At 39.1% G+C, this 27,197-nt stretch overlaps 1 protein-coding gene across 1 annotated transcript in view; it reads right to left on the bottom strand.

The window, feature by feature from the left end:
- TMEM235 (transmembrane protein 235) overlaps positions 1 to 27,197 on the bottom strand; it is a 1,860,278-nt gene that overhangs the window by 968,584 nt on the left and 864,497 nt on the right. The window contains exon 2 of the mRNA XM_044068171.1: positions 23,903 to 23,977. Coding sequence (XP_043924106.1) covers positions 23,903 to 23,977 — 75 coding nt within the window. The remainder of the gene's footprint in view (positions 1 to 23,902; positions 23,978 to 27,197) is intronic.

Genomic DNA, 27,197 nt, shown 5'->3' with positions numbered 1-27,197 from the left:
AGGTAACCAAAACTTGCACAAATGATTTATTTTGAAAAGAAAATGATACAGACCATTTGTAAAGCACAAAGCCCATTATTAATCAAATGAGTAGCACAAAACATATTATTAATCAAATGAAAGATACAAAATGAATTATTAATTAAACAAAGTGCACGAAACCATGCTATTTGATAAAATTATCAGAAATACTTATATTGGGTTTAGAATTACCTCCGGTTTGCATAACGAGCATGTTTAAAGTAAAACAAGCACAAGGAAAACATAATGAGCATAATAACAGGTCAACTGGGCATAACGAGTACTATAATAGGGCAGAATAAGCTTAGAAAAGCAAGGTGACTGGATGTTTTTTAGTAAACGACTGTATTTTGGCATGAGCTATTATTTTGCATTGACCAAAGCCATTCAAAGCGTAACTAGAGTTGTTCAAAGTATCTCAGAGTGTGCAAAGTGTTTGCAGAGTGTGTGCTTTATTACAGTGCAATTATTTCAAAGAGTTTACTGTGTGCAAGTACAGCTATTTTGCAAAGTGCAGTCAAAGTACAGCCATTTCAAAAAGTTTCTTGTACTGTGTACATTTATTCGCAGAGTGCCATTTCAAAGTGTTTCTTACACTTTACAGTGTTATTTCGCAAAGCGCAGCCATACTGTATACAGTTCATTTGCAAAGTGCATTCATTTTGAAGTGTTATATACTCTGAGCTCCTTGTGCTATATACAATTCCTTCATAGAGTACAGTCATTTCAAAATATTTCTTACACTGATAAAGGGTGGTTTCGCAAAGTATAATTATTTCAAAGAGTTCTAGTGTGACGGGATTTATTTAACAAAGTGCAGTTATTTCAGTGAGTCTGTTGTGCAATTGGGCATAGTTACAAGTTCTGGCATATATATGTGTGTGTACGTTCATGCATGATTTCAAGCATCTTCACTACTGTTTGTTGATATGGCAGATGCATTTCACAGACCCAGTCCACTTGTGTTTGATTATAATATTGCAGAGAATTGGAGAGTATTTGAGCAGGAATATGATATTTCTATACAAATAGCTTTTTCTGACAATGATGCACACATTAGTGCATTTATTTTGCTTAACTTAGCAGGGTCAGAAGACATTGAAAGAGAGCATTCATTTGTGTATGCACCAACAGTATATGCAGGAGAAGGGAAAACCACCATATTGTTGTACTGGATGAATCAAGAGAGGACCCTGAGTGCTTGAAACATAAATTTAGAGAAATGTGCAACCCCCAGACATATGTTACATTAGAGAGGCACCTATTTTATACAAGAGACCAAAAGTCAGGATAAACTTTTGTGGCTTATATCACTGGCTTGAGCAATAAAGCTAAAATGTGCAGATTTGGTGAATCTGAAAGAAGAGTTAATAAAGGACATGCTTGTATATGGTGTTAATAATGCTGCAGTGAGAAAGATTTTGTTTCATGACAGTGATTTAACATTGAGCAAAGCTATAGAGATTTATCAAATCTATGAGCTCACAGAAAGGCACGCAAGTATGCTTGCAAGTGATAACAGTATGGTTTCACCAGCCTCTAGAGCAAGTGTAGACAGCATGCAGCATGTGACTGGCAGAACCAGGAATAAGCACATGGCAGGTGCAGCCCCTGCAAGTTTTCCAGGGAGGACCCATAACTTTCCAGCAAGGTCTAAGACTAGTTCAGCAAAACACACATGCTCAGTGCAGTACAAGGGTGAGTCAGCAAAACCCAAGTCAAGTCTTATTGTGAACTGTCATAATTGTGAACTGTAATAATTGTGGTGCCAATCATGAGTCTAAAAGAGAGAAGTGCTTAGCATTTGGTCAGCAATGCCACAAGTGTAAAAAATTGAACCACTTTCAAAAGTTTTGTAAATCAAGCAAGCCTCATTCAGTTACAGTAGAGAGTCGATTATCCGAACTAATTGAGACCTAGTGTAGTTCGGATAATCAACCTGTTCGGATAATCAAACATATAATTGATCTGGATAAAACCTTCCAAAATCTTGTTTTTCTATATGTAGGAATACAATTTTCAACCATTCAGTGATTTCAGTGGACAATAAATACATGTTTTCACACACACGCTGGCTACAAGCTCAAAAAATGTGCTCGAGTGAATATGTAGAATGTTTGCATATTCAGACTTTATGATATTTCTTACTCGAAAACTTTGGAAGGCTGGTTTGGATAAATGAAGTTTTGGATAATCGACATTTGGATAATCGACTCTACTGTATTAAAAAAGGTCACTCAAAAAAGCAAGTTGATCATCTAGAAAGTTGCAACCCTACTCTCCATGTAGATGGTGATTAAGTGATTGGTGAAAAAGTTAATGGAGTAGATTTGTTGGCAAAGAACGAAGTGTTTTGTACTGTCCTGATCAATGGTAAACCCACGGAGCTCAAAGTAGACACTGGTTCAAAGTGTAATGCTATGTCAGCAGAAACATTTGCTGGAGCGAAAGCTGGTGAGCAACTTAATTTGTCTGACTGTATGAAGCCTGTTGCTTATGGAGGTGAAGAAATTTAAACAGAAGATTCAGTAGTGCTTTCATGCTATTCGGCTGGGAACAGTTACATCTTGCAACTCAATGTAGTCAGAACACCTGTGCAGTCATTATTAAGTCTCAGAGAAAGTTTCAGTATTAAACTGCTTTCTTTTGCCTAAGAAGTCCATCATCTAAGTACGTGTCCCAGTTCCAGCTTCACTGATTCTATCTTCACAGAGTATGCTGATGTATTTGACAACAAACTAGGCAAATTTCCAGTTATGTACTCCATGAAAGTAGACCCAGAGGTCAATCCAGTGGTCAGATCAGTGAGGAGAGTTCCAATAGCTATGCAGGACAAAGTCAAGGTCCAGTTAGACAAGATGGTGCAGCCAGGTGTGATTTGTCCAGTCACAGAACCAACTGAGTGGGTGTCTTCCATAGTAGTTGCTTATAAGAAAAGCTCAGATAAAATCAGAATATGCATTGACCCAAGAGACTTAAACAAAGCATTAAACAGACCTCATCATCCTATGCATACAGTCAAGGAAGTACCTGACCTCATGCCAAGTGCCAGTGATTTTCTGTCTTGGATGCAGAGTTTATTTTGGCAAGCGATGCTTAATGACAAATCTTCATTACTGACTACATTCAGCAGACCATTTGGTAGATACAGATTCCTCAGAATACTTTTTGGAATAAATTCTGCCAGTGAAGTCTTTCACTATGCAATGGAGCAACTTTTTTTGGGTTATCCATGTGCTATAACAGTGAATGATTAACTGGTTGGAGGCAATGGAGGAGAAGAGCATGACAGAAACCTCAGAGAAGCTCTGGACAGAGCGCGTGAAGTGAAATTAAAGCTCTTTCCTCTAGAATGTAAATTCAGGCTATGAGAAGTTACTTATGTAGGTTATTTATTTACCAGTACAGGCTTGTGACCAAACCCTTCCAAACAAGCAGCCATTCTTGAGATGCCAGCTCCAGACACTGTCCAAGCCCTACAGCATTTCCTTGGTATGGTTAACTATTTGGGCAAGTTTATCCCTGACTTTAGTGAGTTATCAGCACCTTTAAGAGAGCTGACATGCAAAAATGTTGCCTGGTCATGGTTAGAACAGCACAGAGAGCATTTGATAACCTCAAACAGCAAATTGCCAATCCAAACTACACTGAGATACTATGATGTCCACAAACCAGTAGTTCTTTCCTGTGATGCTTCTAAATTTGGTCTTGGTGCGGTTATTCTTCAAGAAGGCAGACCAGTTGCCTATGCATCTAGAACTCTTACCCAAATTGAAATGCAGTATGCTCAGATTGAAAGGAACTTTTTGCAACTGTGTTTGCATGTTCAAAGTTCCATGATTATATCTATGGCTGAGCTATCCAGATCAAAACTGATTATCAACCACTAGTCACTATTTTAAAGACACCTATGCATACAGCTCCAGCAAGACTTCAAAGAATGATGCTCAGATAACAAAAATACAGTTTCAAAATGGTCTATACAAAAGGCAAACTTCTTTATCTGGCTGATACTTTATCCAGATCACCCAGAAATACCACAGAACAGCTTAATGCATCAACTTTTGACTTTGATGTCATGGAAGTGCACAATTTTTCTACCACCAGACTTGATGAGCTGAGAGATCATACAAAGACTGATCCACTTTTGCAGAAGCTCACCCACTTCATCAATGTTGGATGGCCGTCAAAGCAATCCTGCGTAGCACCAGAAGTACAACCTTATTTTCCATACAGAGATGAGATGCTGATGGAAGATGGTAGCACTTTCAAAGGTCCTGAAGTTATTGTTTCTACTTCCTTGCAACATGAATACATTCAGATTTTGCATCATGGCCACCCAGGTTCCGAAGCTACCAAAAGAAGGGTGAGAGGTCTAGTATTTTGGCCTTCTCTGTCAAAAGACATTGATAAAGTGCTTTCATCTTGTTCAGTATGTAACAGTATTAAACTACATTTGAAAAAGAAACACTTCATCTAAGCCAGATTCTTGAACTATCTTGGTCAACAGTAGCCGCTGACATATTTGAATGAAACAATCAGCATTACTTAGTATTGGTAGACTCTTATTCGAACTGTTTTGAGATCGATTTGCTACCTAAGCTATTGTCCAGTACTGTTATTACTAAGTTGAAATGTCATTTCTCAGTCCATGGTAGTCCACACAAAGTTATTTCTGATAACAGTACCCAGTTTACCAGTCAATTGTTTCAGAGATTTGCAAAAGAGTGCGACTTTATCCATGACAAACAGCCTGGATGAGCATGCAGTACAGAGTGCAAAGCAATTGCTAGAGAGGTTAAAGTGTGACAATACTGTTATCTTCTTGAATTTACTTAATCTCAGAAATATACCCCATGAGAACCTACTTCACTTGCCTGCTCAGAGACTTCTATCACGGAAAACCAGAACAACCTTGCCTCTCAGTTACAGTTTGTTGGTGCCTAATGCTAAAAACAACAGAGCAATGAAAGCCCAACTTTTTAAGAAGCATTCCTTACAAAAGTCAAGCTATGATAAAATGATCAGATTTCTTAGTCCACTGAAAGAAGGCGATACAGTGAGGATGCAAATGGTGAAAGGATTTGATCGAATTGGTTAAGTGAGACGTATATGTGCTGAGCAGAGATCCTACTTAGTGGAATCTGAGAGTATACAATACAGGAGAAACCACAAGAATCTGTTTCCAGTGTCTGAATTGATATTGCAGCATCGTACCTGTGATACAGACTCTAGATCTCAGAGCAACCCAGACAATGTTCAAATTGAAGAAAGTGTCTAAGTATCTATTCCCATTCCTGATGATGCCCCAGATGTCCCGAAAGTTGAACATTCCTTAAAGACAGTTGCTGTTGCGAGATCTAATTCTGATTTTTATGTTACATGATCAGGTCGTATTTCCAGACCTAGTGTAAAATACGCAGCAACCTGGACATGATGATTTTTTATTTGTTTAGTTTTGTATGATTGCATGTCAAAGAATTAGTTCTGTATAATTGCATGTCAAAAGATCATTTCTGTATAATTGAATGTCAATGAATATTGTCAGTTAGTGTATGACCTATTTCCCAAAGAGGGAGAATGTAAAACAGAGTGTGTGTTGTAATTTAAAAAGCATTTCCAAGTGTAGGCACATGCATATAAATAGTGAGCACGTGCAGGCAGCAGTGCCATTTTGAAAGAATAGTCAGAGTGTTAACATGTATGAGTGTAGTAGTCAGTCTGTTTATAAGTTTAAGTTTAAGTCATTAACCCAGATTACCTTCTCATGGCGCCTCTGTGCTTAACACTGAGTGTGCCATGAGAAGATACTGATTTCAAGCTGTTACCCCCAAGTGCCTTCTACAATCGTGACAAACTGTACTGCAGATTTGTAGTTCAGCTTAATGAAAAACACGCTAAAAATGTAACTGAACTTGTAATTTACCTTATGAAGTTACGATTCAGTGTGTTTTTGCATTAAGGTCACATTAAAGTTGTAGTAGAAAATCCACTTTAAAAGTTGATAAAGCAAGTGGTGGCAGCCAATCGAATTCTTGCAATCCAAGCCACCACTTGCGTAACACCTCCACCCCAATTTTATTTTTGTTCTGTGATTGCATGTGGAAGCTGCTATGCATAGCTGGGGGCTTGAGTAGTGAATTGTGTCCGAATAGGATGTGGGATCATCTGGATGACAGTCGCTACTGTATTTGCCCCTTTTCTATTTAAATAATATATCTAATCGTTGTTTTTTTTTATTTAAATGTTTGATATATTTTTCAAGAAACATTTCTTTTGAGTTTGACATGTGAAAAGTTTGTACTGCCCAAACCTACACCCCTAGACAAAAAGAAAATCAAAATGCTGTTACTCAACGAATAGCAGTGATAGGAAGTGTCACCTTGTCACCAATGTAAAGTAGTTGCAGAAGAATGGATATTGAGTGCAGGGGTCACAGCACGATTACTGTACAGGCAGTAGTAAGTTAAGTAGTATTTCTGCATTTTATCGGTTAATTACTGTTTGCAGTGTACTGTTTATCTCTGTACAATGCCTCATGTTTATACTGGTTCAGCCTGTTGTAGTGCCATTGTTGCAGCCTCACATCTGCTTAGTAAACCTGTCAGTGACCAAAACTTTGCCACCTTAGTGCGCTGTCAGGACAGTCCGCCGGAAGTGACAGTGGTCTCTCATGCCAACATGGCAGTGCCAACGGTTGTAGCATTTGCCGCAGCAGTACTACCACCGGTTGCCAAGAGAAGGAGGATGGCGGAGTCCAATTTCAACCTAGAGTACCCAATGGCAGTAAGGAGTGCTGCACAGATGGCAAGACATTTGCTTATTTACCGTGATTATGACACTGTATTCATTTTCATAGTGAGAATTGTGATTCTCTTAAAAATATTACTTTTACTTGAAATTGCTTGACTAGGCCATGTCTAGCCTCTTGTTCCTTTTTAATCCGGTTCCAACTACTCCCTGCTTTCTTATACAGTTTTAAAATTAAAGAATTATAAAAAAAAATCCTGAATGGTTAGTCTGCTCAGCAAGGGATAAATGTATTACAGTGTAAAATAGTAGGGAAAGCTTTGTACAATAGAATCTGACAATGCCTGCTAAGTGTGAGAGGGTGAATATAGCAGCCTCAAGTGTGTTTTTAGATTGAAAAGGTCCAACAGTTCAAATGTTTTTAATTTTTTGTTGTGAGCATAATGGTTGGGTAAGAGGGGGCATGTTACCCTGGAAAATCATCATTTTTGGTGTTTACCTGAAAATGATTAGTCCACCATCTACATTGATGAAATACACAACAGGCAGTTCATAATTAATTGTTTGTGGCTTTTCTGGAATATAGGAGAGGAGGTTTTACCATGACTGCTTGTGGACATTGTAGTTAACAGATGTTTTAATAGAGTTACTAACTGTTTTGAGCAAAATATTAATATTGTAATTTTATCAGTTTTTAGATTTTTTTTTAACAATGTTCAACTGTAAAAGCTTTAACACTGTATGGAACATATTTGTTTGTAATATTTTGAGATTATATGCTATCAATTTGATGAAGCTTGAATGTATTATTGTCCTAGTTCTAAAGGGCTGCCAACATAGAGATGTGCCTTATTTTGCTTGAAAATGTTTGCATTTCCTGTTAACAAAGTTTGTGGCAAAGCAGTAAGGATTTCAGTAAGGGTTTTCCCCCCCAAAATGCTTGTAATAGAAAATTTGTTCTGTTAGTTCTGTAAACTTTAAGTTATTTGAGATGTATTTTAGAGTCTCTTTCTCTCGGCCTTTTGTTTCCCATAATTATGTATATTTACCATGGTGCTGGGCTGGTCCATGTCTGTCACTTTCTGGTCTAGTACTGAAACAGATGTGTATTCTGTAGAATATGCATCTGTGTAATGCATGGTTATAAAAAAAGGAAATAGTGCTGAGTTTCATGTGTGGAAGTAGAATATGTAGTAATGCTATACATATTTTATGTATAAATTAATATTAATGGAAAATGATTAGAAAGTATTTTGGGTATTTCATCTATAATAGTTAGGGATGCTGTCCAAAATAATAGTTAATATCAACAGTGGGAAGATGGTCAAGTGGTGGAAGTCCCCTTCCAAGCAGTATTATGTTAACTTTTAGTATAAAGTGCATACGTTTTGTAACTATGTACGAATGCATGTTAATACTTCATAATCCAGAATAGTCAGTGATGAATCTTGGCACCCCAAGTCAAAGATTGCTTAGTCGGTTGTACCAGCATATATTCCCAACCCTAAGGCTGCACCTCACTCATTCCTTCATGTTTTCCGATTACCAGAATAGTGCATTTCAGAGTTACATTGGAACTGCCTGTCCCAGCACTCAGTCAGTTCAAGGGAGAAGAATAATTAAATCCATTGCAGGATACTTTTTCTGCAGTCACATATAGTTAGGAGTAATGCCAGTTTACCTACAGCAAATCTTTGGGATGTGGGAGAAAACCAGCACACCTGACAAAAGCACATGAAGCCAGTGGGAACTAGCATTAAAAAATGGACAAACAGTCTGTACTGAGGGGGTAAAGAGGATAAAACCCTAGCTGCATCCACCCTGCATGTGAGGGAAATGTTTTCCCAGATAGACTGCAGATGGGGTCTCTGGGGAAAATGTTTCGGTTGGTGGTCAGGAGAGTTCTTGTGCATCCCTGGAAAGACAGAAGAAGGGATCACTGGTGGAAATATTTTAGTTGGTGCTCAGGGGAGTCCATGAACATACATGGACGGACTGCAGAAAGGATCATTACTGGATATGTCTCACTTAGTGGTCGGGGGAGTGCTTATGCATACCTGGACAGATTGCAGAAGGGATTGCTAGGGGAAATATTTTATTTGGTGGTCAGAGGAGTGCTTGTACAAACATAAAGCACGGAAGGGATTGTTGGGAGAACTGTTTCATTTGGTGGTCAGCGGAGTGCTTTTGCATACATGAGCAGGCTGCAAAAGAGATCATTAGGGGAAAAAAAAAATATATATATATATATATATATATATATATATATATATATATATATATAGGTTCATAGGTTCATCGGTTGATACAAGGCTATCTGCCCTAGGGCATTTATAAGCCTAGCCAGAGTGTGTTTGGCTTTCACCACCCTTTTAGATTAGTTGACTGTGCCTCTGTATAGTAGGTCACAGAAGATAGCCCTCTTAAGGTTAGTTTACTGTGCCTGTGTCTAGCAGGGACACAGAAGAGATCCCAGGGCTAAACATACGGTCTCCCATCCACTCGTCAAGATTTCTCTTGAAGAGGGTCATTGAGGGGCTCTGCCTAACATGGATTGGGATTTTGTTCCAGAGGGAGGGGAGCCTCTGGGATATGAATCTGTCCCTCCAGCATGTCCTATTTATTTCTGTGCTAAGGTTTGAGTCTTTGGAGCGTGTAGCTCTAAGGAATTTGGATTTCCTGATGTGGAGCATGTCCATTAGTTATGGGTTGGACATGGCTTTATACGTCAGACACAGATCGCCTCTGAGTAGGCAGTAAGCAACTGAGTAGAGCTGGAGTTCTTTTAGCCGAACTGCATAGGGCATCTGTTTGAGACCCTTGATCCTCTTGGTGAAGTACTTTTGGGGTCTTTCCAGTTGTTGCAGGTGTCGGGTAAGGTACATCCCAAATGGGGCATTGTATTCAATTATGGGCCTGATGAGTGATGAGTAGAGAGGCATAATGACCTCTCTTGATCTTGATGTGAACCCTTTCATGATAAGGTGGGCTATATAAAAGGTCTTTCTAACCACTTTGGCCACATGATTGTCAAAGGAGAGATTACTATCAACTTGGGTCCCCAAATCCCTAATTACTTCTTCTGTACTTAATGGATTACCACCCATGTGGTAATTTGTGGGCACTTTGTTTTTCCCAAACGGGATGACTATGTACATTTTGGCATTTAGCTTTAGGCCATGGCTCTGGCACCAGTTATCCATCTCTGTGAGACCCTTTTGGAGAATGCTTGTGTCAGCCAGAGATTCGATTATGGCACCCAGTTTGCAGTCATCTGTGAACTTGGTCAGCCATAGTCCTCTTGTGTTAGCCTGTACCTCAGAGAAATATATACCGAACAAGAGAGGCCCCAGGACTGAGCCTTGTGGGACGCCACTTGTAACTGGTTTAGAGTCTGACATGGCACCTGCAATTCTGACCATGTGGGTTCTATCCCTAACCAGTTTGCAACCCATCTTGTGACATAGGGGTTGATATTTAAGCTGGTGAGCTTATTTATGATGCCCGAGTGGGGTATTGTGCCGAAGGCTTTTGCGAGGTCAAGGTAGGCTGTCAGGACTACCTTCCCTTCGTCTATGGCCTTGGTAACTGTTTCAAAGAAGTCAACCAGGTTCAAGAGGCAAGATCTGCCCTTAACAAAGCCGAATTGGGTAGGATCCAGTGTCTGGAGGTTCCCAATGTCATTGTTTATGAGTTCCATGATGATACGCTCCTTAGCTTTGCAGACCAGGCTAGTCAGGCTTATAGGGCGATAGTTTCTGGGCTCCGTTGTGGCACCACCTTTGTGGAGTGGGACCACTGTTGCTGTACGCCATTCCTTGGGTAAATATCCTGTAGTAAGGCTGAGATTGAACAGTGACTTTATGTGAGGGTTCAGTTCTTCTTGGAGCTCATGTAAGACGCAGCCCGGGACATTGTCCGGTCCCATCGATGCTGTGTTTTTTGCTTTGGAGAGGGCAGCTCTCACCTGTGCATCTGTGATGTCAGGAAGGCTATGCTCTGTTGGGATAGACATTTGCTCTTTTGGGGGGGAAGGGGGGAGAAGTTTGCACTGAACCTGTCTGCCAGGATGTTGGCAATGTCTGTTGGTTCAGTATATTTTTTGTCATTTTGCACTAGCTCAGAGCATATCTGGGAGTTGCCACCCAGGTTCCTGACATAACTAAAGAAGGCCTTGTGATTATCTTTAGCGTTTTGTGCAATTTTTCTTTCAAAGCTGGCCTTAGATGACTTTATGAGGGATCGTAGCTTCTTGCTAGTGCTGATTAGAGATGTCTTCCCTTTTTGGGATTTTGCTCTATCGTGTAGTAGCTTCCTCCTTCTGTTGTATAGCTTATTTATGGCTGGGGTCCACCAGACAGGTCTCCTGCCTTTGGAAGAGTGAGTCTTGGTTTTGTTTGGGATAGCATGATCCATGCATTCCTGTAGGTGTCCATAGAATGCTTTTGTAAAGGATTCTGTGGTTTGGGACATATTTTCCACTGGCCCCGGGGCTTTGAAGGATTCCACCTTGATTTTGAGACATGTAAAGTTTGCTTTTGAGAAGTTCTTCATCTTGGTTTCCTTGGCTGGGGGTGGGGACGGGATATGGATATCCATTGAGATTAATTTATGGTCTGATCTTACCAATGAGGGGTATACCTCTGGTGTGGAACATAGATTCTCCATATTGGTAATGACCAGCTCCAGTATGTTTTCCCCTCTTGTGGGAGTGGTGACCCGTTGTTCCATAGCATTTGAGTTTAGAAATTCTAGGAACGATTGGGCGAGGGTGTTGTGGCTTGAGTATTTTTCCTGGTCAATGTTTGGGTAGTTGAAGTCACTCAATATAATGGTGTTTGGAGAGACCTTCATATTCTCCAGTGTTCTCAGGAAAGCCAAGTAGGGTTCCTGAGTTTGGGAGGGTGGTCTGTAGCATGCTACAAACTGAAAGGCAGTTTTTCCCACTGTTAGTTGCTCATGGATGGTCTCCAATGCTTCGTGCAATGCCACTAACCTGGAGGTGTGGGTATCTTTGATGAATATGGATACTCCCCATCTTTTTGTGGTTCGGTCCAAGTTTTGGGGCCAAAAAGCATGGTATGAGGTATAACCTGGTAGTGCTGGGGTGCTTTCTGGAGCCTTGAACCAGGTTTCTGTTACTGCACAGATATCGATATTCTCCATACTGAGGAGAGCCTCGAGTGCGTGCATCTTGAGGTTTAGACTTCTGGTGTTGAACAGCATTACCCTTAGTTTCTTATTCCTTGTGTTGTCTATGGAGGTGGGTTTGTCTTTTGAGCCTTGCCAAAAAAAGGCACTATGGGGGTGGCAAGAGACTTAGCCAGTATTCGAAAGTCCAGGAGTGACAGCTGCAAGCCGTCCCTAGCGAAACAACGTGGCTTGTCGAGCATGTCATCCCAGGCTGACAGACACTGGATCCCCTTTGAATGACACCAATACTTTAGCCAATTGTTAAAATTTATCATTTTATCTCTATACTGTGGTATCATTCTTGGTGAGGGTAAGATGCTACTCAAGGTCAGAGTCATACTGGCCTGGGCTACATGATCAGAGAGCTCCTCTATGTCTCTTTTCATGTAGTCCAGGGAGGCACATCTCAGGTCATTCACACCAGCATGGACAATGACGGAGTCATATTTGTACTTGCTTTGGAGTGACCTGAGTGCTTGTGTTATGTGATGGATCCTGGCACCCGACAGGCAGTTTACAGTGACCTTCTCCTTGTTCAGTGTGGTGAGTGGGATGTTAGTGTGTCTAGCAATAGAGTCACCTATTACAAGTGTATTAGGTGTGTTGTTTAGCCTTAAGGGCTGTGACTGTGTGGCACACTGACTTTGTGAACTATGACATATTGTTGTGAGGTACCGGTTGCTTGGATGTCTGCCTTGGAGGTCTCTGCTGCTTAGGCAGATTTTTATTTAGAGCCTCTGGGTATGATTTTTTGTGTTTATGTGTTTGATTTGCTGTTGCGATAGGTCTATGTGAGACTGGATTTGTGGCGTGTGTGATTTCCTTCTCTTCCTGACTGACTGTGCCAGTACTGGGATGAGAGAGCTCAGCCTCCAGTTTAGCTATATAGTTGCATCTCTCACATATATTTGAGCTTGTTGGGAGGAGGAGAGGGTGGTCTGTGTACATAAGCCAGTTGTAACATTGCCTCAAAATCCCCAGATTCACCAGCTGAACTGGAGAGTATACCCGAAACTGACCTTTGGACATGTCAGAATAGTATACTGAAATACTTTTTGACTGATCAGAAAGGACCAATAGGGAGTCAGTACTTAAAAAGAGTGAAAGAGGGTGTAGTGCTTAGGTTTATTAGTGTTTACTTATAAGATTACTATAGGGGCAAGTGTGAGGCTTTAAAATGAAGATAGAGTGCTTACTTTGAGATTTAGAGCAGTTCTAATGGAAAAAGTGAAGAGCAAACTTTGTGGAGCTGGTAATAGTTTAAACCTGTTTAAGCAGTGCTGCCCGATGTTGCACTATGCGCAAAATCGAGCTAAAGTGGGTTTTTTTAAGCAGGGGACTTGAAATAGCTAGGAATTTGCCCAAAACGGCCAATAAACAACAAGTTTCTGGGCTGAGACCACTCCTCCAGGGACAGATAGGCTGCTCAAAGCTCCCCACTCCCACTGGTGAACAGAGAAGCTTCCTCCTATCCAAGTAAGGATATGGGCAACACAGGAACTGTACTAAAGTCCAGAATACAGCAAAAACCTGTATTAAGGACTATTCTAGCTCAGAAAAGGTGGGAAACAAGGATTTGTTTTTTTGTTTTTTTCTCTTTTTTAGGCAGATAGCAGAAAAAACTCAGTAAATGCTTTGCACAGGCTAGCGCACTTGAGTGAGCAGCCTCAACAGTTAATTTAAACAGAAAAAGACAATTTCAAAGTGCAGGTAAGCAATAATTGCAGTAACAAGCTTATTTTAAGCAAAAGAGCAGTTACAACTCGCTTTTCGGCAAGAATATGCAGTCGCTAAGGTAAAGGCAGTAAAAAGGTACTTAAATCAGGTAGCAGTCACTCTTTTTCATCTCTCTGCTGCTAGCACCACTCTGCAGGACCACGAGGATCTTTGCTGAGTTGGAACAAGCGCAATATTCGTGCCAAGTGGGTTTTTAAGCAGGGGACTAGAAAGAGCTAGGAATTAGCCCCAAACGGCCAATAAACAACAAGTTTCTGGGCTGAGCCACTCCTCCAGGGACAGATAGGCTGCTCAAAGCTCCCCACTCTCACTGATGAACAGAGAAGCTTCCTCCTATCCAAGTAAGGATATATACATATATAGATATAGCTCTATATAGATATAGACAGATAATGAATAAAGGTAATTGTGCATTTGCAAGTGAAATTCAGATACCAGGTCACTTCTTTGTTTGCATTCTCTGTTGATGGGGTTTGTGATGCTATGCTACCTGAATCATCCCTCCTTTCCAGAATAGGCACACTTGTCTTCTCCAATCCAGCTCCAGGTCATGCCCTGACTACTCATGGAACCTGGGTTCCCTGGGTCAAAGTCAAGCCATTGACACCAGTATGTTATTGCTGAGTTTACACTAATTGCGGCATTGATCAACCAAATATTCGGGACAATATTTCTGCCTTTGTCACTTATGCATCTAATTCTAATCAGATGGATGGTTCAGTGAGATAAAAGTTAGTTTTATTTTGGACTAATTCTTACATGGATCAACCAGACAGTTTAGATATTTCTGACTTTGTTATTTGTGTGCCTGATTCTAATCAGCGGGATGGTCAGTGAGATAAATGTTATTACTTGTACATTAATTACGGCATAGAGCAACCATATATTTTGGACAATATTCATAGCCTTGTCTGTCATGTGTAGAATTTAGGTGAGAGGAAGGGCTCAATATTATATGTGTCATACTACTTTTATTAATTTACTCTGGTCTTTCTCTAACAGGTGCAATAACTCAGTTTTACATTACACCTGCATCGGGAATATAATGAATGTCTCTGCTCAACAGGTTATGTGCAGCAGTTGTCACCTTTGAGCATGATGAACCTTGCAGTAATGACATGCAAGTCATTATCACATTTTTAAGTGACTATCTGTGCACTTACAATATAACACTGAGTCATTATCACTTGTCAGGTAAAACCCTTAGCAGCTTCCACCGCTATTCACATTACTATCTATCATTATCACATTGTTGAATGCACATGCCACATTTTGGTTTCTGTCATTGAGGAGTCATGCAGAAGTTATCCCCAATTTCTTTCTTTTGTTTTAACCATGGTAAGATACAGGTAAAGGTGTCCATTGTGGTTACATGTTTCATATTTTTGTGAATTACTCTCCTGTCACTCTCCATTCCTTCAGATAAAGTAAATGTATTTAGGTTAGGGCAAGAGTCATTAGGTTAGTTCCTCCTTTGATTCCTTATATCCAGTACTGAAAGGACAGATGGAAATGGAAAGCACAGAGGTAAGGAAGACTGCAGACACTGAAGTAAATCATGAGACAGTGCTGGTATCAGTAGTCAGCACTGGTATGGGACACTTCAGGTGCCCTCGAGTGCCATTGAAGCCCCATATCTGTCCAGGTTTCATTAGTAGAGTGGCAGCCCTGAGCCTGCTTTTTTTTTCTTTACATGTGTCTTTTCTGTATTCCCTTGTCAGTATCCAATTATGCGGTATTTTGGCAAGAGCAAGAATGTTTTTGTTTACCACGTTTTGTACCCACAGCCACTCTAATAGTCAGTTAGGGTTTTCCTGGTTTGTTTATGACTCAGGTCATGAAATGTATTATATGTTTTTGTAATTTAGTAAATAGCTGTGCTAGGAATTATTTCAACATGTTGACTTAGGCTGCATTTTGAGGACAGTATTAGTACCTGCAAGATGGTAAAAGAACTCTGTCTGTATGCTGTACATGTGTATAGATATCACTGTTTATTTATAGCTCAGGTTATGAGAAATATTATATTTATTTCATATTTTAGCTAATAACTGGGGTAGGGAACATGCTAATATGCTGTACAAGACTCACTTTTTGAAGACAGTATCAGTACTTGCAAAATGGTAAAAAGTGTATCTGTGTGCTGTACACATGTACAAATATCACAAATTATTTATGAATTAGGCCATGAAAATTATAATTTTCATTTTTTGGTAAATCATTTTGTTAGGGAACATATCAACATGCTGACTAAGACTGCATTTTGGAAACAGTATTAGTACTTACAAAATGGGAAAAGTACTTTTTAGGACTAAGGTTATGAAAATTATGATATTGTTTTATATTTTAGTTAATGATTTAGCTAAGGAAAGATGGCATGTGCCCTTTCTGTGCCTCCTTGTCAGTCATTGTGTGTAATTTGGTGTTTTCATGGGTAGTAGGTATGTACCTCTGCAGCATCATCACCACTTATGTACCTAATGCAAAGAATACTGCCCGTGTGGATAGGATGGAAGATTTGGATGGGCTAACCAGGTAATGCATATAATATACATATATATGTAGTCTTCCAATACATCTGTCAAACATCAGTAGTAATCTGTTTGCATTTTTTTTCCTGTGCAGGTTTGTCCACCTTCTGATACTGACATGGCTTCACGACCAGAAGAACGACAAGTGAGAGTGTGGGTATGTGGCCATTCCTACATTCACTGGGCTGTCAGCCATGCCTCTAAAACTGAAAACCGGTACAACTTGAGCTTCCCCACATCCAGTGTGAAGGTATACTGGATTGCAAGAAGAGGTATGCATTGGAGCAGAGTATTGCAGTTGTTGGAAGAGAAGGGTTCCATCTACCCCCAGCCCGACATTCTTGTAGTGCACATTGGAGGGAATGATGTCATCAGTCAACCACTTGAAAGCCTACAGTTTCAAATCACAGCAATTTTTGAACACCTGCAGTCATGGTGGCTACATTGTCATTTTGTGTGGTCTGATATAATTCCTCGACAGATATGGAAAACAGCAAACAGCTAACGGGCAGCTCACAAGGCCAGACATTTACAGAATGGGTTCATGCATGACTTGATGCACAGGGTCAGTGGAGCTACAATCTGCCATGACAGCATCAGCATGGAAGATGTTCACCTGTTCAGAAGGGATGCCATTCACCTAACTGAGGAGGGCATTGCATTGTTCTTGACTGACCTCCACAATGGCGTGAGGAGAGCTATGCAGGATTGGTAACATGCAGCTTGTGAGAAGAATGGAAAACACCCATGACCAAGTAGGACCAGTATAGTAAGTAAAACATTATTATGAAATGTGTTGTGTAAAATATATATTTTTCTGAGTTTGGCAAATAACTGTGGTAAGGAGCTGGTGAGGATGCTGAGAAAGAACAACTGTTTCAGGAGAGAATTACCACATACAATCTAATATGTCAGTGACCATCCTGCAATACTTCTTTTTTTAGTCTGCTTTTATCAGGCATGTGTAGAGTTTAGATGACAGGAAGGGCTTACTAATACAGAACTTGATCCCTTAGGTCCATTGCTGAATGGACACATGTAAAGAAAAGGCATAGGTAAGGCAGACTGCTGACACTGAAGGAGGTTGTGAGACTGCAGTGGTATCAGCTATCTGAGTGGGTAGCCAGCACAGCTATCGGACAGATCAGATGGCCTTGCCTGCCACTGAAGTTGCATGCCTTCCTGGGTTCATTAGTGGAGTGGCGGTCCTTACCTTGCTTTTTCTCTTTACATGTCCCCATTCAGCAGTATGTTGGCTACACCAAGAATGTGTATATTTACAATCACATGTGTCTACATGGTAAACAACTGCTTCTGAATGCTGTACACATGTACAGATATCAAAGTTTGTTTTGGACTTAAGTTATGGAAATTATGATTTTATTTCATATTTTGGTAAATAACTTTGCAAGGAAGCATGTCAGTGTGCCAAGTAATACCTCATTTTGAAGGCAGTATTGATAGTTGCAACATGGTAAAAGAACTGCCCCTGTATGTTGTACACATGTACAGATATCAAAGTTTCTTTTGGGCTTAGGTTATGGAAATTATGATTTTTTTCATATTTTTGGTAAATAACTTTGCAAGGGTGCATGTCAGTGTGCTAAGTAAGACCTCATTTTGAAGACGGTATTGATACTTCCAACATGGTAAAAGAACTGTCCATGTATGCTGTACACATGTACAAATATCAAAGTTTGTTTCAGACTTAGGTTATGGAAATTATGATTTTTTTTCATATCCTTTGATTCCTTATATCCAGTACTGAAAGGACAGATGGAAATGGAAAGCACAGAGGTAAGGAAGACTGCAGACACTGAAGTAAATCATGAGACAGTGCTGGTATCAGTAGTCAGCACTGGTATGGGACACTTCAGGTGCCCTCGAGTGCCATTGAAGCCCCATATCTGTCCAGGTTTCATTAGTAGAGTGGCAGCCCTGAGCCTGCTTTTTTTTTCTTTACATGTGTCTTTTCTGTATTCCCTTGTCAGTATCCAATTATGCGGTATTTTGGCAAGAGCAAGAATGTTTTTGTTTACCACGTTTTGTACCCACAGCCACTCTAATAGTCAGTTAGGGTTTTCCTGGTTTGTTTATGACTCAGGTCATGAAATGTATTATATGTTTTTGTAATTTAGTAAATAGCTGTGCTAGGAATTATTTCAACATGTTGACTTAGGCTGCATTTTGAGGACAGTATTAGTACCTGCAAGATGGTAAAAGAACTCTGTCTGTATGCTGTACATGTGTATAGATATCACTGTTTATTTATAGCTCAGGTTATGAGAAATATTATATTTATTTCATATTTTAGCTAATAACTGGGGTAGGGAACATGCTAATATGCTGTACAAGACTCACTTTTTGAAGACAGTATCAGTACTTGCAAAATGGTAAAAAGTGTATCTGTGTGCTGTACACATGTACAAATATCACAAATTATTTATGAATTAGGCCATGAAAATTATAATTTTCATTTTTTGGTAAATCATTTTGTTAGGGAACATATCAACATGCTGACTAAGACTGCATTTTGGAAACAGTATTAATACTTACAAAATGGGAAAAGTACTTTTTAGGACTAAGGTTATGAAAATTATGATATTGTTTTATATTTTAGTTAATGATTTAGCTAAGGAAAGATGGCATGTGCCCTTTCTGTGCCTCCTTGTCAGTCATTGTGTGTAATTTGGTGTTTTCATGGGTAGTAGGTATGTACCTCTGCAGCATCATCACCACTTATGTACCTAATGCAAAGAATACTGCCCCTGTGGATAGGATGGAAGATTTGGATGGGCTAACCAGGTAATGCATATAATATACATATATATGTAGTCTTCCAATACATCTGTCAAACATCAGTAGTAATCTGTTTGCATTTTTTTTCCTGTGCAGGTTTGTCCACCTTCTGATACTGACATGGCTTCACGACCAGAAGAACGACAAGTGAGAGTGTGGGTATGTGGCCATTCCTACATTCACTGGGCTGTCAGCCATGCCTCTAAAACTGAAAACCGGTACAACTTGAGCTTCCCCACATCCAGTGTGAAGGTATACTGGATTGCAAGAAGAGGTATGCATTGGAGCAGAGTATTGCAGTTGTTGGAAGAGAAGGGTTCCATCTACCCCAGCCCGACATTCTTGTAGTGCACATTGGAGGAATGATGTCATCAGTCAACCACTTGAAAGCCTACAGTTTCAAATCACAGCAATTTTTGAACACCTGCAGTCATGGTGGCTACATTGTCATTTTGTGTGGTCTGATATAATTCCTCGACAGATATGGAAAACAGCAAACAGCTAACGGGCAGCTCACAAGGCCAGACATTTACAGAATGGGTTCATGCATGACTTGATGCACAGGGTCAGTGGAGCTACAATCTGCCATGACAGCATCAGCATGGAAGATGTTCACCTGTTCAGAAGGGATGCCATTCACCTAACTGAGGAGGGCATTGCATTGTTCTTGACTGACCTCCACAATGGCGTGAGGAGAGCTATGCAGGATTGGTAACATGCAGCTTGTGAGAAGAATGGAAAACACCCATGACCAAGTAGGACCAGTATAGTAAGTAAAACATTATTATGAAATGTGTTGTGTAAAATATATATTTTTCTGAGTTTGGCAAATAACTGTGGTAAGGAGCTGGTGAGGATGCTGAGAAAGAACAACTGTTTCAGGAGAGAATTACCACATACAATCTAATATGTCAGTGACCATCCTGCAATACTTCTTTTTTTAGTCTGCTTTTATCAGGCATGTGTAGAGTTTAGATGACAGGAAGGGCTTACTAATACAGAACTTGATCCCTTAGGTCCATTGCTGAATGGACACATGTAAAGAGAAAAGGCATAGGTAAGGTAGACTGCTGACACTGAAGGAGGTTGTGAGACTGCAGTGGTATCAGCTATCTGAGTGGGTAGCCAGCACAGCTATCGGACAGATCAGATGGCCTTGCCTGCCACTGAAGTTGCATGCCTTCCTGGGTTCATTAGTGGAGTGGCGGTCCTTACCTTGCTTTTTCTCTTTACATGTCCCCATTCAGCAGTATGTTGGCTACACCAAGAATGTGTATATTTACAATCACATGTGTCTACATGGTAAAACAACTGCTTCTGAATGCTGTACACATGTACAGATATCAAAGTTTGTTTTGGACTTAAGTTATGGAAATTATGATTTTATTTCATATTTTGGTAAATAACTTTGCAAGGAAGCATGTCAGTGTGCCAAGTAATACCTCATTTTGAAGGCAGTATTGATAGTTGCAACATGGTAAAAGAACTGCCCCTGTATGTTGTACACATGTACAGATATCAAAGTTTCTTTTGGGCTTAGGTTATGGAAATTATGATTTTTTTCATATTTTTGGTAAATAACTTTGCAAGGGTGCATGTCAGTGTGCTAAGTAAGACCTCATTTTGAAGACGGTATTGATACTTCCAACATGGTAAAAGAACTGTCCATGTATGCTGTACACATGTACAAATATCAAAGTTTGTTTCAGACTTAGGTTATGGAAATTATGATTTTTTTTTCATAGTTTCGTAAATAACTTTGCAAGGGAGCATCTGAATGTGCTATTTTGAAGACAGTATTGCTGGTTCCAACATGGTAAAAGAATTGTGCCTGTATGTTGTACACATGTGCAGATATCAAAGTTTGTTTTGGAGTTAGGTTATGGAAATTATGATTTTTTTCATATTTTGGTCAGTGTGCCAAGTAATACCTCATTTTAAAAACAGTGTTACTGCTTACTACATGGTAAAAGTACTGTTTCTGTGCACTGTACACATGTACAAATATCACAGTTTTAGTCTTGCACAATTATGAAAATTATACATTTGCAATACTTCTCATTATTATGCCCATAGCTTTGCAAGGGAGCATGGTGATCACACAAATGATGCATCATTTTGAAGCTGACATTCAGATGCACAACTTCTACACTGATATGTAGACTTTGTCTGTTACAGGTGATGAGATATTATGCTTTGTTTATTTATCAATTATGAGAAATATTATATTAATCATATGTCTGTGAATATCTCCATGAAGGAGCATCACACAGAAATGGTTAAGGTATCATTTTAAAGCTGACATTCATACTAACAAATTAAATACAAATTGTATGGGTCTACATGATACATTGACCAAGATATTGTGCTTGGTTTTTCCAAAAAGTAACAAATATGCACAATATCAACATTCCTCGCCAAATATTTAATAATGACTTTGATATGCACTATCAGCATTTACACTGTTGGAAAGGTCTGTCTGCTGAACAACTTTCACGTTTACATTTTTAGTCTAGCTCTTATAGTTAAAGAGTTATGAACATTTGTTTTCTGTATGGTATTACAAATGGATTTTCTGAAAATGAGCTCAGGCTGCACTATTGTTCCTATGGTGGATTTAAGCAGGCAGCTTTTTCTGAGCTGCTCCAGAGTGAATGAGTTAAGTTACTAAGCCTTAACCCTAATGTGTTTGTATATAATAAATCTGTTTGAACCAAACCAACAACTGTTTGTCTGTTTTAGCCTGACCAGATGAGTGACACTATGCCACTTTGTTTTTTTGAACTATTAAATGCATTTTACTACTGGAGCATAGTACCATAAAGTATCAAGATATGCTTCCTCTTAGCCATATTTCTGTATTTAGTTTTGTTAGCTCTCATCTATTTTGTATTTAGTTTAGCCAATCTGATTTGTCTTACTTTTTGCATTTGTCAAGTCGCCCCTGAAAAAAACAGATACTCCCAAAGAGGTCTACTAGAATTTATAAATAAAATAAAGTAATAAAAAGTTCACTGGCATCTCAGAAGGACTCAACATGTGGTCCATGCTTTCAAAGGAAGGAGATGCATGACCCTTGGATGGCTATTCTATCTCCCACCTCCACAGTGTACAGGAAATCAGACCAATGAATTTTACATGTCAGAATGCCATATAATTTCTGCTTCCATCAGTTCAGAGGTTAAAATGACATTTATGGAATAATACAGTGAGGGGTATAAAAATGTGATCACAGGCTTGTGAACCAGGGGACATAGATTGAAATATGACAGTCACATCAATGCTTACTGGTCATGTGCGTCATAACAATGGGGCAAGATGTAGCATTCTCCTGAAGATCCCTTGTACAAATAGTCACTGAAGAAGTTGCAGTGCACCCTGAGTAGGCCGACTGGATACCTGTTGAAGCCTTAAGTATACCTTTGAATACCCAGATTTTGGACCACATGATTACACTACAAGATAACAGCTGAATCCTCTTTTTAATTAAAAAAAATTAGAAATAAAGGCTGTGAGGTAGAAAAAGTAGATCATCTGATTAGGTGTGTTTTTCTTAGCTATTGCTACAACTACAACTTTGTTTGACCACAGGGATTCCTCCTACTACCATGCATTTTCTTATTATGCACACTGATAACATGTACACCTGAAACACCTAACTGGTCAGACTTTACACAGGTGTTTGGCTAAAGTTGTTTCACACATATAGCAGACTGCATCTCATCGTTCTTAACCCCACTTATAATAAATCACAGTATTTTTGAAAAGCATTACTGGGTGCACATCAGTCATATCAAATAGCACTTTGTTTATCATTCTGCCATTATTCAGGGGATCAGCACATGTAGTTCCATTTCATCCAGCAGGACAGGCAAACCCCTGCTGCTCAGTGGCTCTCAAACTATGTTTAGCCTGTCACTTCACTGGTGATCATGAAGGGGCAATAGCATGATTACTGAGACATCATAGCTTTAGTTGTTTTATTTTATTTTATTTTATATTTTATTTTATTGTATTTCTTAATTTCCTGACAAGGTTTCTTAGAAATATGAGCAGATGTATCAATTCTAATTAATGACAAATGCAAGCAATGAATTTAAAATTAATATACAAACCCAAGTATCACTCTGTCACCCCTGCCCACTCCATCTGTCTGGCACATGAACATCTTGCAAGAGTAGAATTTGGGACTTTGGCACTTTGCTGGAAAAAAGGCTGCCTACCCTTAACTTATTATTTTGTACAACTATGGTACTGTTTTTTGCAATCTTCTTTCTCTTGCAGGTATTGTATATGGTTAAACTCCAGCCTTCAGTGTCTGACACAACATACTATGTGAGTATACCTCTCATCCTCTTAGCACAAGAAATCTGGACAAAGGTTAAAATAATGAGGGGCCAAAGACCCAAAATAGGGACAAATTATAAATATTGCTTGTATAAACTTAGAAAGTTGCTAGAATAAGAAGATTTGTGTTAACATGCATTTTCTAAAGGATGTGAAGTAAGAAACTGAAATCTCTGTCATTATTTAGTGACTGCAATCCTCAGTGAGTTACCAGAAACCACAACTTTTATGAGGAACAGACCAAAAATATGAAAAAAATCTGGACAGTTGAGAGGTATATGTGTGAGGTGTGCAACAGACCAGAAAGAAAAGAAACTCAAGCTAAAACCTAAATAATACACATACAGCAAAAAAGTCTAGCAGGATTTTATATGTGAACCAAAATTATGGCACTTGCATCACAATGATTGTTGCAAATCACAAACACAGGTAGCAATTTTTATTATGAATCCTAACACAATTATGTGATTAACTCCATGGGTAACAGTCTGCATGTGTGGAGGTAAATCACCAGATATACTCACTAAGTAAGTGCTGCAAAGATGCTGTAACATTTTGTTGGCCAAAAGGATCGATCAGCAGTATGCAGGCATTCTTCCCTGGAGGAAAAGGAAGAAAAAGGAAGGCATCAGGTTTTGCTTCACTGTATTTCATGCTGTTGAATATGGCACTTAAATGCTGAGATGTAAACATGTCTGCCTTTGAGGACTCTGACAGCAAATAAGCTACTTACAAACTTATTGTAGCATGGAGTTATTAAAAATATGTAACATTGCAGGCTCTGAGGTCTTAATGCCCATGCTTACAACTGTAAATATTACTAATTAATTAGTGTGCGAATTCTGAAAACTTAATAAGCTACATTTCCATACCTACTACCATATTTGTTGTTTCTGCTTCTTCATTCATAGTTGTATCCACCTATTTTTATTTATTTATTTATTTATTTATTTATTTATTTATTTATTTATGTTTCCTGAATTTTGTCAACAGTTTATTTTTGCTTGCTCAGACAACCATTTTTTAACAAATAACTATGGATATACACTCCAGCTACATGATATATTTAATAATTACACTGGAAATATTTAAACCAGTAAAAGCACAGAACATTTGTCAGATGTATAAAAACAGTGGATGTATTATAAAAGAAAATGACAAGGTTTCCTACTATGAAATCTGCATATAGTTACTTGTACTACAGTCACAGTATCAGCCAAGAGCAGTTAAATGGATAGCACAATGTCAGGTGCACCATATGTAAATGTTCAGGTTATGCTGCGATGTGTTAAGTAGTAAGGATAGCACAATGTCAGGTGCATCATATGTAAATGTAAGTTGATGCTGCAGTCTGCAGTAAGGATAGCACAGTGTTGGATGTACCACATATAAATGTTAAGGTTATGCTGCAGTGTGTTAAGTAGTAAGGGTAGTACAGTGTCAGATGCACCATATGCAAATGTTTAGATTATGATGCAGTGTGTTAAGTATTAAGGATAGCACAGTGTCAGGTGCACCATATGTAAATGTTCAGGTTATGCAGCAGTGTGTTAAGTAGTAAGGATAGCACAGTGTCAGATGTACCACATTTAAATGTTCAGGTTATGCTGCAGTGTGTTAAGTAGTAAGGGTAGCACAGTGTCAGGTGCACCATATGTATGTGTTCAGGTTATGCTGCAGTGTGTTAAGTAGTAAGGATAGCACAGTGTCAGATGTACCACATGTAAGTGTTCAGGTTATGCTCCAGTGTGTTAAGTAGTATGGATAGCATGGTGTCAGATGTACCACATGTAAATGTTCAGGTTATGCTGCAGTGTTTTAAGTAGTAAGGATAGCACAGTGTCAGATGTACCATATGTAAATGTTCAGGTTATGCTGCAGTGTGTAAGTAGTAAGGACAGCACAGTGTCAGGTGCACCATATGTAAATGTTTAGGTTATGCTGCAGTGTTTTAAGTATTAAGGATTGCACAGTGTCAGATGTACCATATGTAAATGTTCAGGTTATGCTGCAGTGTTTTAAGTAGTAAAGATAGCACAGTGTCAGATATACCATATGTAAATGTTCAGGTTATGCTGCAGTGCTTTAAGTTGTAAACATAGCACAGTGTCAGATGTACCATATGTAAATGTTCAGGTTATGCTGCAGTGTTTTAAGTCTAAAGACCTTAACCCGGTATGTGACACTAATAGAACCTGCTGGAGGGACAGATGCATCTCCCAGAGGTTACCACACCTTTGGAACAGACTCCCACTTCATGTCAAACAGAGCACCTCGTTATGCCTCTTCAAACGCAATCTGGATGACTGGATGGGTAACTGTAAATTCACCCCGGGGATTCCACCTGTGTCCCTCTTGGATATGGGCAATAGGTGCTGATCATGGAAATAAGAGTAGAACTTGGCTAGGCTTGTAAGGGGCCTAGGGCCATGAGCCTAGTAACGTCCTATGATTTTATGATATATATATATATATATATATATATATATATATAGATAGATATTCATGATACTGTGGTCCACATGTACTGTAGATTTCACTTGACAGAGAGTCCCATAAAGCAGGTCTAAATCTGAAGATGCTTGACATTTTTCATGGAAGGACAGGCTAGTAGCAGTAATGCATATTCTAACTGTGGTTGTAAAATGTTTTTGCTATGGCAACTATTCCCTCTAGTTTAAGGATGTGGAAGATTTTGCAGCATCCAAACAAGGTAGAGTTAATGGTGACATATTTAAGCTTGGAATCAGATCAACACCTATATATTTCAAATATGAGACTTGGTTTATAAGCTGGTTGTCATAGTATAGGGACTTAGGTAGAGGTTTCAGATTAAGTTTGTGGGGTGTCCTGCAGAAATTACTTTTGTCTTTTTTGGCATTCATTGCAAGTTACTTGTTAAGCAACCATTGGTATGGCTTATGAAGAATGTGTTAGTAGGTTAAATATGGTTCACAGAAAACAAGATCTTTGACATATAGAATAAGACTGGACAGTCTGAGTTGTGAGGGTAGGCAAATAATGACTGTGTCCAAGAGAATGGGAGCTAAGTTTGAGCTTTAGAGAACACCTATAATTTTTTCAGAGGTAATAAGGCATTGCTGGATTTAACTGCAAAAGTTCTGTTTGTGAGGTAGCTGGATGGCAGTCTGTGATGAGGAGACCAAAATTAAGAGTATGCAATAAGATGCAGGTTATTGTTTACTGACATGAAATCTCTGCATTTGTGTTATTAAGTATTGCAGCTGCGAGAGGGTACAAGGCTGCTTTCCTGCTTCATTATTTATGAACATTTGTTGCTATGATGATAGCATATTATATTATGAAGCTAGTAAAGTAAGTCAAATGTATACTGCTTCTTTGAGCTGCTTCCTGTTTGAGGTAGGAGAGAGAGAGGGAGATCTATAGGGCAGAAATCTGATGCATTAGATGGCCTAGTATATTTATATATGGGAGCAACAACTGATTTGTTCCAAATATTTGTAAATAGTTGTGTGAGAAAAAGGTTATATGTAAAACATGTGTGGAGGAATATCAGCTCCAAATTGTTTAAGAAATCAGGTAAAGAGCCCATCAGAGCCCTGAGATCCAAGATTGTGTAGAAATTCATTTGAAAGGTCTATGCCTGATCTTAAGATCTTTTGAGGACAAAAGAGGGAAGATAAGGCTCTGGTGGGAAGGAAAGGAGGATTATTTGAGATATAGCCCTGAGTGAGTATTGGGGAATTCTGTGCCAAAGTCATTAATGGTAAAAAATGTAAGAAATAATGCATGATTTAGAGTGACTTTTCATCTGAGAAACGTCTTTTCAGAAGTTTC

This window comes from Protopterus annectens, chromosome 4.part0, assembly GCF_019279795.1.
Source record: "Protopterus annectens isolate FY-2018-M chromosome 4.part0, PAN1.0, whole genome shotgun sequence".
NCBI classification, from domain to species: Eukaryota; Metazoa; Chordata; order Ceratodontiformes; family Protopteridae; genus Protopterus; species Protopterus annectens.
Note: the sequence above shows the minus strand (reverse complement) of the source record. Positions and strands in the feature narration are given on the sequence as shown.